The sequence below is a fragment of the Lepisosteus oculatus genome, chromosome 7 (assembly GCF_040954835.1).
Source record: "Lepisosteus oculatus isolate fLepOcu1 chromosome 7, fLepOcu1.hap2, whole genome shotgun sequence".
NCBI classification, from domain to species: Eukaryota; Metazoa; Chordata; class Actinopteri; order Semionotiformes; family Lepisosteidae; genus Lepisosteus; species Lepisosteus oculatus.
Window position 1 is genome coordinate 5,035,964 of NC_090702.1, and position 12,078 is coordinate 5,048,041.

Genomic DNA, 12,078 nt, shown 5'->3' on the forward strand with positions numbered 1-12,078 from the left:
CACGTGGCACTTCAGAGCAAACGAAATCGACTGAGGGTGACTGATGTTTGATGTCCAAAATAGCAGGATCCTAAGGAACACAGGAAACAAACTTGGTGCAGAGCTTTTTCAGCTGCAACCTTTGCCTTTGTTGGGCAGTGTTCCAGAACTTGCCGTCCCTCTCTGCGTGAGTTCTGTCAGCCTCCAGACAGCAGGGTGGTCAGCAATGGGATACAGTGCAATTATCTGGTACGTTATGTGCTGCTTGCTGAAGTGAGTGTACTTTGAGACACTCAACATGAAGTTAACCGAGAGGCTTTCATAGAAAAAGGGCCCAGTGCTTTATACTTGCATTTTTCCAGGAGAATATCTTGCTTTACTTGGATTTCCAGACTGGATTGGATTTGAATCCCCAGAGAATAGAAATACTCAAACAAAATTGTCTATGATTACCATGGGAGATGGTTTTGCCCAATAGCTGCTGGTGACTTGGTGACTTGGTCTTCTATCCTTTGAATTTTCTTATGTGACTCTATGTCTTGACTGCTGTCCTTGTTATTTTGCAGTCCTACGCTCACAGAGAAGATGTCCAGGGGCTGTATATACTCTTTCTTAAATGTGATGAGTCGTTTTGATTGATATCAGTGATGTTGCCCTTATTTCTTTAAATGGTACTGATTTCAGTGACAGCACTGTCATGCTATCTTCATTTTCTTTTTTACTTAGTAAGAGTTAATTAATGGTTAATTGCTTGTTTTAGCATAACATTAATCCTTTCATAAATATCTTCTGAACAGTCTTTTCAAATCCCAGATATACTGTACTTTGTGTTATGCTGAGTGTTCACAAATCTTAACTGGTCTCTTAATGTTTCTTTTGTAGAACAAAGCTATACGCCTATACCAGCCTAGAACTGATTTCAGATTTCTTGTACATTAACAAAATTCATAGAGACAACACCATTTATGATTGTGTTGCACATTGGCATAATGACATAACATATTTTTTTGTGACAGAAACTGATGTTATCTCTTGCACCAATGTGCCTGTAATTGTTCAGAGTCTGCTCCGTCGTAATCTTCAGTGCATATAATGGGAAGAATGATTTTTATGTCTAGCAGACTGGTGCTAAATTCCAATTAAACTTCTATAAGAAGTAAATGCTGTCCCATGCTTCCTTACACTTTAAAATGGGATACAGAAACGGAGATTCAGGTGGCTCATTCTTTGAACTTGCTCACTCAGAGAGAAAGCAGAGCCCTATAATCTGGACATTACTGGTTTGACCCTGAGCAGTGTCATTATCTGACTGGGATTCCCCAAGTCTTGGTCCAAAACAGAGCTGGTGTGGTCTTTTCATGGTTTACTGAGACTTTGTTATAGTTAACTGCACAACAGCTACTCCAGAGTCCTAATGGCATCTGCAGGCTTGTAGTGACAGCAGTAAGAGATGTTCTGGTCCTCCAATCAGTGCTCACTCTTCTATACAGCACAGTGGAACTTGCAGTGCGTCAGACTGTGAATAGCTTGACAGTTGGGCCTTGGTCACACTGCACACTACAACTGTATTGATTACTAACTGACATTTTTTACAAACTGGGAGGAAGTACAGCAGGAAGAACTGATGATAATATTGGTGTTACAAGGATAGTTCAATTAGTTTTTAATTCTTAGAGCTTTCATTTTGGGGTTGAAGCATAGCTCACTCGCAGTCACTGGTGTGAACATGTGCTGTCTCTTCAGCATCTCAATGCAGAAGTCGGGAAAACAAAGGCACTGCTCATGTAGTCCAGACTGCAGACACCCAGTGGAAAAACCCTGTTTGGCTCAGTACGGTGGGGAGCACGGGAAGCCAGGTTTTGTATATGGGGAAAAAAAAGGCAGTTCTGTCATAGTAATGTGCACAGCCTGTGAGATTTCTTGGAATCGCCTCTTGTCTTTGAAAAGGAGCAAATAATTGGTGGTTTGTTTCATTTGTTTGCGCAGTCGTGCTAGTGTTCCCAAGAGCTCTTGGTACTGTAATGCTGAAAGTGGAGGGATGAGTTCAAAGTCAGGACAAGTGGCCTTTGTCCACCTGGAAGTCCATCTGCAGAGCAGAAAGACCTTGCAGCTACGTTTAGCACCCTGTGCAACGGGGGTTATGTTCCGATGCCTAGTATTCACTTGGGGGTATTTAAAGAAGTGTAATTGTTTAGAAAATATCAAGTAGAATTACTGGAAATGTGCAAAAGTCTTTTAATACCACTTTAGCGAAACAGCGAAAGTTTCTTTCAAGTAACGCATTTGTCCATCAGTCTGCAGAGGTGACGTAATATGGTATCCCTCTATTTGAAAACACCTATTCTCAGTCTTAGGAAATCCTGCACAGCTCAGTATTGTTCATGACAGAGTTTTGATAAAGGACCAAGGTTTGAAGGGCCTGGAGCTTGAACTACTCTTTTGTTCCCTTAAAATGAGTGCTCTGTCTATTTCTCTGCAGCTTTGTGGAAGTGTATTGAATTTCCCAATGCTATTCTGTCTGGCTCCTACTTGGAGACACAATATACACATGCATACGCAAAACATAGCCAAACAAACAACTAAAGGAGGGTTGCCATCTGAGCACAATCACATGTTCTTCTTTGCTTGATTTTTCAGGTGTGGATGGATGCAGGGACTCAAATTTTCTTCTCCTATGCCATTTGTCTGGGGTGTCTCACTGCTCTGGGGAGCTACAATAAATACAGCAACAACTGCTACAAGTAGGAGACTTGGAAAACGCACAACACAGAGATGGAGTCTTTTAATGCCCCTCACCTAGGATTGCATAGGTCACGTCCATTCTGTTTTATGGAAAACAAAACACAAAATCTTAATAGTGGTGTTTGGAGTGCTGACTTAGACTGCAAAACATCCACATCATTACACACGGGATATAAGTCTAATTTCACTCTCTCATTTGTCAGAAAATTAGAATTAAATGCAAATACTATAATAGCTTCATTAGCTTCAAATGATTCTTTGTCCATGACTCATTGTCACTATTTGTACAACATTTGGTCGATCTGAGCAGTTGAATGAGCAATGTTAAACTTAACTGCTGAGATTTCAGCACTTTGTTTTCTTCACTGACAAATGTCCTGACATCATTTTAATTATATTACCTACCACTTAAATTACATTTTAGCATAGGGTGTTCTGTATACATTTAGAACATTTAAATATCACTAGCATGTTATACAGTAGATGTTTTTAAACATTCTCCGTGGGTTTTCTTATGTAAGTGAACCAATTTCTTGTTTATTACAGAGACTGCCTAGCCCTGTGCTTTTTAAACAGTGGAACAAGCTTTGTCGCTGGGTTTGCTATCTTCTCGATCTTGGGCTTCATGTCTTATGAACAGCAAGTGCCAATTTCAGAAGTTGCTGAATCTGGTAAGCAGTCACCCGAAAGAAAAAACACAGAATTGGAATCTATTAAAAACAGTGACACGTTGAACTGTCTGGTGGCCCATGAAGATACAGAAAGGATAACGGTGGCATTAACTTGGGTTATCCGGCAGATATTTTAGACCTTATCTTAGTGTGTTCAGCCACTTATCTTCTTGAGGAAATTGCAGATTAAGAAAGAATTCCATGGGAACATCTTGTGAGTTAGAACTAGGAAGGGAAACCAAAAAACTCCTTGACAATTGAGCTCAGACACTGCATGTTTTGTTAATGGCCATGCTGCACTACTGCCTACATATACATAAAATATAACCGTTGAAATATTGCTTTGTCGTGGTACAAACTACGAGTCTTCTTATGGAAACACTCTGAAAGGTGTTGAAGAGCAAAACATTGAAATATCTCTTCTGACTGCAAGAATACTGTAACTCAAGATCAACTAATTGAATAAAGCAATCTTCACACTTTAAAAGCTGATGCCCTGACTCTGTCGCATCCAAGATAAAACTGTTTTCAAGTGTCTAAGAGTTCAGTTATTGGATAGGTCCACTGATGCGTAAAATCCTATTTATTTCCCCAAGCACACGTAATGACAGAACGGGACTCCTGTTCATTCTGGGATGGGCTCTCCTTGCAACCACTAACTCCCAGGGTATCCTCATGCTGAACGGCCCAGATCAAAGGCAGGATAGTTCTGGGGCCATTTTCTTTTTGATGACTGCAGCTGTATCCTTCCTGCTTTTCCTCTGCCCAGGTCCCGGTCTGGCCTTCATCGCCTATCCTCGGGCTGTCTCCATGATGCCTTTCTCCCCCGTCTGGGCCTGCTTCTTCTTCATCATGATTGTTTTGCTGGGGCTCGACAGCCAGGTGAGATGCCCACCAGGTGCCCATGAGGCATTTTTTTCGGACGTGATATATTTGTCCTTGATACTTTTCCTAATTTCACCTCACTGCTCGTGCTTGTTCATTTTGCTGGCTTTAAAGCCATAGATTCTTTCATTTAAGACGTTAAGGTTTTTTTTTAAAGTTGGGCATACTCACAATTTCAACGTGAATTATCTAATTCTGAATTCTGAATTCTGAATTATGTAATTCTTATGTTTTTCAGTGTGGATACTGTTTTAGGGTATTGCTAACATCACTCAAACTGTAGCAGCCGTCTTCGTGACATTAAGTTAAGGCTGACGCCCGAGCTCCTCGGTTTACCTAATGGGAGTGAAATGCATCCATCCATCTACAGAATGTCACTTATCCCAGTGAGGTTCACGTCAAGTCAGAACCTGCCCCAAAAAACACAGGGCTCAAGGAAAGGACTGAAAGCACACAACTGCTCGCCTTCTGAATGGGACAGCAGTCCATCAGATAGCCACAAAGAAAGGGACAGAATAACCAATCAAGTCTTTGAGGGGAGGTGGGTTCAACAACAAAGTATGCACGTCCCTCACAGGCAGTTACCTAAAGCCCACATTGAGCGCAGAACCCCGCCGCTTGTCCAAAGCTCACCTTCAAAAAATGCTGTGCATCTTGGGAAGACGCTCTGCGCAAGTGCAGTCTGACAGCAGGCATGGAGAGCCTCCTGGGAGTGACCCCTTGCTTGCTTCCCTTGACCGATAAGTGGTACATTCTGAGCGCGTCATTAGCAGTCGAAGGCATGGACTCACTTTGTGTTCATCCTGCGTGTGGCGATGGAGCTCATCCCTCTGTTTGGTACCCTTACGCAGTTCGTGTGCGTGGAGAGTCTGGTCACGGCAATGGTGGACATGTACCCATCAGTCTTCCGCCGCAGGCACCGGAGAGAGCTCTTCATCTTAGCCGTGGCTGTGGTGTCCTTCATCATGGGCCTCATCATGCTCACTGAGGTAGGGTCCTGCTTGCCTCTACTAGAGAAGCTATTTGCCTCCAAGCATAAATAAGGCAAGAGGTAGTCTGTGTCCCTGTGAGCTTCTCCCTAATTGTTCTGACTTCTCTCTACGTTGCAAAATACGCTAAAAGCTGCTTTTTGAGTTTCGTGTCATGTATAGTAACTTTGGGGGTGTTAATGTATAATGGAGTTCATTGATGATCATTTCGGAAAACTTCATCACCTATTCTTGAGGCTTAGTTTCATTTGAGAAAAGCACATTACTTGTTGACGTATTATTATCTCCCGAAATGCATTTTTTAAAAGTGAATTGCTGCTGAATTTAGAAATGTCTGCTGTAAAATGATGGAAACGTCTGGAAACCTAGTTTTTCTGGTTACATTGTATTCATCCATCCTGGTCCAGTAGTGACCATGTGTCTGCTGAGTTTTGTTCCAGCTGGGCCCTTAATCACTAGTGCTAATTAGTGTCTGAAACTGCCTGCTTGCTCAGCACTTAGTGGTTTCAAAAACATTGTAGTTAAGGTACAGTGTAAACAACGAGCTCTGCACACCAAACTTTAACAGTCTCTCCTTTACTTGCAAATAATGCCTTTGCCTTAAACAGCTCTTAATAGATGATCAGTCCGTGACGAACAGCTACAGGTATGAATGACACCGTATCAGACAGCTCCCAGAGAGTCAATGATTTTCCTCCTGCTTAAACCCAATTTGTTATATTTCAGCTAACACTCCGGAGCGGCAGCAGTCCTTAAACCCGCTAATTACTACAGGGGTTTCTACCAGTTACAGATCTCCTTCAGCTCTTTAAGAGATTAAAAGGAAAATGGAAAAAGGCCTCAAAGGGAATAGTGGAACAAATTTGCCTGTGGTTAAGAAAATGCCTGGAAGTTACTCAGAGCCAGGACAGAGAGGCACTAGACTCGAGTATTTTTGAAACTGAGGCTTGGGTGCAAAATAAAACCTTGCTTAAACAAACAAGCAAGCAGAGCAAATAGCACAGGTGATTAAGGGCCCAGATGCAACAAAAACCAACATAAACAGGAGTACTCCAGACCCAGTACTGAGAACCATAGGGGATTATGCTACAGCAATTAAAGTTATTCCATTTTATTGCCCAATATCTACAGTATGTATGTTGGATTTCTTTTGCAATTCCTGCTACTGCTACACTGATGTGTGATTCTCTTTGCAGGGAGGAATGTATGTCTTCCAGTTATTTGATTACTATGCAGCTAGTGGGATGTGTCTCCTCTTTGTGGCAATTTTTGAAACTGTGTGCATTGCGTGGGTTTATGGTGAGTGTTTCGCTGCGTTGCACTATGTGGGAATGTGTAAAAAAAAATTATTAGAGCAAACTGAATTATTTTCAAGGGGGAAATCTGAGCTTCCCGCTCCACTTGTGCCCTGTGAAACATGATAGTTTAAATTACTGCGCAACTCATGTGCTCAAACGCAGTATGTGGCAGGAAATGTCCCACAATCCTGTCTCACGGCTGACTGAACACTGCCTTGTGTCACCTGAGTTCCTTTTTCTTGAAGTTATCGGTGCCCTTATGTTTGCTGCAGTGATTTTAAAAGCCATCTCCTTATATCCCACCCGCCTGTATGGCTATTTAAGCTTATGCAATGGTAAAAGGAAGTAAAACAGCACTTTTGGACATTTTTCCTGGGCAGAACACAAATTCTGCTCTTTTTGTTTTGAAGGAGGAAATATTGGAGCCCAGCATTAATGCTGCAGGTTATCTCAGTATATAACACTTTCACTAGCCTTGATAATTAGGTATACATCAATTTATAAAACCCAACCAAAATGCTCCCTTGAGTCCGTGGTTTTGAAGGGGTGACATTATCCCAGATGTACTGTATTACAGATGTACTGTATATCCTCTACAAGGATAAATTAGTGGTGACGTGCATTTGGCCTGGCAGTTTTCAGGAGAGTAGTACCTCTTCTGATTCCTTTGGGGATGTTACAGAAAAAAATGGTATTAATTAATAGAATCACCCTGTATTTACAGTTCATTCAAGTTAAAATATGCATTGTATTAATTCACAGTTTTATCTTTCACTCTATTATTAACAATTAAAAAAAATGTGTCATAATTTGGTTGTGTCGTTCTAATACATTTACTTTTTCTTGTTTTTAGGTGCAGACCGTTTCTATGACAACATTGAGGACATGATTGGTTACCGGCCCAGTTCGGTGATTAAGTACTGCTGGCTGTTTTTCACCCCTGCAGTCTGTTTTGTGAGTATGCTCTGGAGCTTGGCTCAATTTTACTGTACAGCTATACAAACCTATGCCTCTGAACTGCTTAACAAAAAGACACCAGATCTTCAGTCGTGGGTGATCATTTCTGCTAAACAAATAAAAAAAAAATCAACCTAACAGTTCTTGGTTTAACATTTAATGAACAAGCAAAAACCAATCTTCAAGGCCATTGTCAGTGTGCTGGGTAGCATTTTAATGAACTCAGAAATTATCAAAATTATGGTATAGAAACTCTGAAATCTGTGCCTTTTGTCAGTATGTCTGTATAGACAAACAGTACAGTATGTAGCTTTTTTGAGAAACCACAGCTAGAGTTCATCCACTGGCAGGAGGTTTCATATCAAAAAAATCTTTCAAAAAACATGAAACCATTGTGTCTGATGGTGAGCAACTGGGGTAACCATTTTGGTAGAAAACGTCGTAAAATGTCAATATGAACAAATCTCACAGCTCCCTTTCTCAGGACAATAATATGTAGATGAGGTCAGTATTTTTTAACCTAAAACTAAACAGTTAGCATGGTTGTGGGTCACTCTGCAACGGATTAGTATTGGAATTCGAGTGGGGATAGGAGGTTATGTACTCTCTACTGTCCATTTATCACTACAGAAAGTGGGATAAGATCTGCCTGACGACCACCAACAGCGAGCACGGACTTTGCTTAAAACCAAATAAGAGACCAAGTTAGCCAACCTACCAACAAGTGGTTTGTAACAACTTGTTCTTCTCTTTTTCCAGGGTACTTTTGCTTTCTCCCTTATCAAGTACACACCTCTGAAGTACAACAATGTGTATGTTTACCCATGGTGGGGGTATGGCCTGGGCTGGCTCTTAGCCCTCTCCTCAATGGTCTGTATCCCACTGTGGATTATCTTCAAAATCATCACCACAAAGGGCACTTTCCGACAGGTAAGGACAAGAAGAGATGTGATCGAAGTCAAATTGCCAGGACGTGTCTCAGCAGATCCTTAACGCATGAAACTGACCAAGCACCTCATTATCTGTTGAAGAGATTACTGTAGTTCATTTTCCAAGAAACATGATTGATGATCCCATGGCTCATGTCTTTGAGCATAAAAATGACCCTTGAAATACCATGTCACTCAGAAAGGTTTAGAAAAGAGTATCAAAATATTTTGTGAATGTAGTGTTAAGAAGAAATATATACAGAAGTATAGATTTAAATGCGATACCAGACATTCGTTCTTGCTTAAGTATGGCAAACGAAAAAAATTGCCATGCTTAAGCAAGTTTTAGATGTCGAAATCTCAATATTTAAAGTCAAAATTTCAAAATTGTGAAAGTGCTGTATTTTTCAAAATTGAACCACACCCGTGCTTGGAGAAGGGAAAGTGAGCAAAATTAAACGAATAAACATTATCAAGCCAAATAAGCAACAGGCCGTACTTATTTCTCCTTTATTCTGCCTTATTCTGTGCATGTCATTCACCAATGTGATGAAACTACTATCCCTGATTCATTGACTATTGTGGTGGTATCATCAATTCTACTTAATCTAAAAAGAGGTTTTCCATCGATCAGTTTATTCATTCAAACATTACATTAACACGTGCATCATGTTTAAAAATAATTACGTATTTCATTCAGGATGAGAAAATAATGCTTTTGTCTTTGCCTTAGTGTGGCAAGACAGTGTCATAAAGAGACTTGTGGCCCCACATTAAGGCACACATGTTTATGGATGTAAAAGGATCGTTTATGGATGAGAATTCAGTGAAAGAAATACCTCACTTGAAAATAAATCACCACTCAGGTGCTTCTCCTTTCACTAAGAGTATTTAGGAGGCTCCCAGAGAGGAGATCCTCTCTGTGCACCTACTGTACACTCAGAAGACAGAATCGTGATAGCGACTGCTTCCTTGTCAGAGAAGTCAAGGCTGTGCAAGAGAAAGTTTTTTTTTTTATGGCTGTGTTGAAAAATGGCCAAATAGGACCATCCAGGTTGAATAGGGCTCTGTCAGGCTCTGACAAATGCTGTTTCGGAGGAAAAGAAAATGAAAGACCCTCCAAAAACGCAGAGTCAAAGATCAAGAAGCGTGGGAAAAGGCATATTCCCGCTTAAAACTGCGGCGGGCTATTTGGCTTGGGAAACAGCAGTGAGCAGAGGCGAGCTTGAGAATTCATGGGAAGGAACCTCGATTAGTAGAGGCAGCAACCAAATGAGAAAATTCTCCAGTACGAGAGTTGGGTTAAAAAGCAGGATTGTCTTCTGCACTATGTGAGGAGTAGCTGGCAGAGGCTTTACAGAGCAACGATAGGAGGACAGCTCTGTAAGTAGATGACCAGTCAGAGACCCAATCAAGACAGACTGTGGATCCATTGAGGAGAGATGCGAGTGGAGTTTATTTTTGGGAATAAATGAGAGTCACGCTGTTAGTGCTGCTACACCACGTAATTGAACAAAAGCACAATAAGAGTGGTGGAGAATGACTTTGAACGGACAAGTGAACTGGAAAGGTGGTGTCTGTCAAGCATGCTTCATATTAATGTAGATAAAACCAAAGAACTGGCTACCTGTGATAGTAGTATCTTATATTCTCAGCCTCTTCCCCTTATTAATCAGCTTGAGGAGGTTGGCCAGTGTCTTAGATACTGAGGAACAGTAATAGATAACATTTTAAACTTGGCAGAGAATACCAATTAATTAAGAAAGGTAGTTAGCATATATTTTTGTTCTGGAACCTGAAGGGGTTTGGGGTGAGTCAAAACATTTTAGCAAGAGTTTATAGAGCGTTAGTAGAAAGCTGCTTATTTTTGGTATCACGGCGTGGTATGGCAGCCTGAGTGTTAAGAGTAAAGTACCATGGGCCAGAATTGTTAATATTGCTAGTAAAATAAATTGTCGTCCACAGAAACAGATTAAAGAGCTGTATTATATTTCAAGTTGGAAAAAGAAAGACCAGCTGGTCGTTGATGACCCTTCCCATCCCCTTAATCCCCATTTCCAACTGCTACCTTCTGGTATAATGTTTCAAAAAGTCGGGACCAAGAAAAAGGTATAGAAGAAATCCTTTTTCACCCGTGTAGTCGATATATGAAACACAACTAAATTTCCTGTACAGAGCTATCGGTTTATACAGTATGTGAAGGTAGTGTAATATGGGCGATGTGTGAGATGTGTGTATATTGTCACATGTCTAGAGCTATTGTTTGTTTTCATATTTTTTTATGTTGAGTGCCATTATTTGTTGTTTTGTATTGTGATGCCAAAGACAAATTTCCTCCCTTTTAAATGGAAAGATAGACAGCATCTTATATCTTATTTTATAATCCCAAAGAGGTTTATTATCCAGTTTATCGGTGCATATTTAGAAGTAGGAGGTATTTTATGAAAGTTATTTGGATAAAGTTGGCTGCTAAACATACAGACTCTGTGTTGAAATCCTATTGTACAGGGAAGGAACCGATAAGACGAATCTGAAGTGTAAGTCCTGCTTTGATGGAGTCAGCAAAAACAGTGTAGTCTGAGGCGTTGGCCCTGTTGATGAGGAAGCAACTGTGATAAGACAAGTAATGTGCATTACGAAAGAGCCATGTCGCATAAGAAAATCTTCTTATCCTTAGCATACCCAGAAAGGGCTGTATAATAATCTTGGTAGAGAGGAGCAACCAGAAAAAGATGTGAAAATAGTGGTTGTATAAAAACCGTAGAAAGGGTTAGGTGTCAACTCCTGGGCAAAGTGGTTACACCAGGGAGACTATAGAGCTGGAACCATAGGTTGTACGGTCTCCCAGTGGAAGTCTGAGCTCGTCAGAGCTGTTCAATAAAACATCCCGAACTCAGAGGTGCTATTTTTATATTTCGGGGGTTAGAAAGAATCAGCAGTGCATTTTAAAACTGCAATAGTAGTAAAATGGACATGCTGTAGTAACTTGTAGAACTGTCAATTTACATCACAAAATAAATGAAATTTCCAGCTATGCACAGCTCCATATTCTGTGATTTAGAATAAGGCAACAAAACGTCCGATGACATGAAGAGGCCTTATTACAGTGTAAACAAGCAGGCTTGTGAATACAGTACCCCTCTTTTAGTCCAATAGAAATTTCTCTGTCGAGGGTTTTGCCGACAAATACTACTTACTTGTTAACTCTGCATGCAGATCACGTTGGAAAATTTCTGCAGTGAAATGTCTGCTGCTCATCCTGTACTTATTCACTCGTACCTCGCATTCCTAGTGTGCTCCTATTAGAGTGACTAATGAGCAGGAAGGGCCGCTTCACGTCACACTTCTCACAAACTCTTGCTCTCACCCGAGGCGAGACCAGGGCTTTCCAACAACATGGCGACTTACAGCACTTTCACAAAGTTCATGATTTTGTGCTTAGTTTGAAATTTTTTCAGTACCGTCAACTCATTAATGTTTGCATGTTTGCCGCGATTTACTAACCGGTCTGAGCAATTGGGACAGCAGTTCCCCTTTAAAACGCCACCAAAAGCACGCAAGCCCACAACGTGTGGGAGGAACCGGGAGAACTCTGGTTGAGACACGCCCACGGCTGCCGTCAACTGGC

The 12,078-nt window shown here is 41.0% G+C and overlaps 1 protein-coding gene across 4 annotated transcripts in view; it reads left to right on the forward strand.

The window, feature by feature from the left end:
- slc6a13 (solute carrier family 6 member 13) overlaps positions 1-12,078 on the forward strand; it is a 47,867-nt gene that overhangs the window by 25,339 nt on the left and 10,450 nt on the right. For all 4 annotated transcript variants that reach the window (XM_015353286.2, XM_006633819.3, XM_015353287.2 and 1 more), the window contains 7 exons: positions 2,617-2,720; positions 3,268-3,392; positions 4,162-4,274; positions 5,129-5,266; positions 6,463-6,565; positions 7,418-7,518; positions 8,281-8,451. In XM_015353286.2, the coding sequence (XP_015208772.1) occupies positions 2,617-2,720; positions 3,268-3,392; positions 4,162-4,274; positions 5,129-5,266; positions 6,463-6,565; positions 7,418-7,518; positions 8,281-8,451 (855 nt within the window). The remainder of the gene's footprint in view (positions 1-2,616; positions 2,721-3,267; positions 3,393-4,161; positions 4,275-5,128; positions 5,267-6,462; positions 6,566-7,417; positions 7,519-8,280; positions 8,452-12,078) is intronic.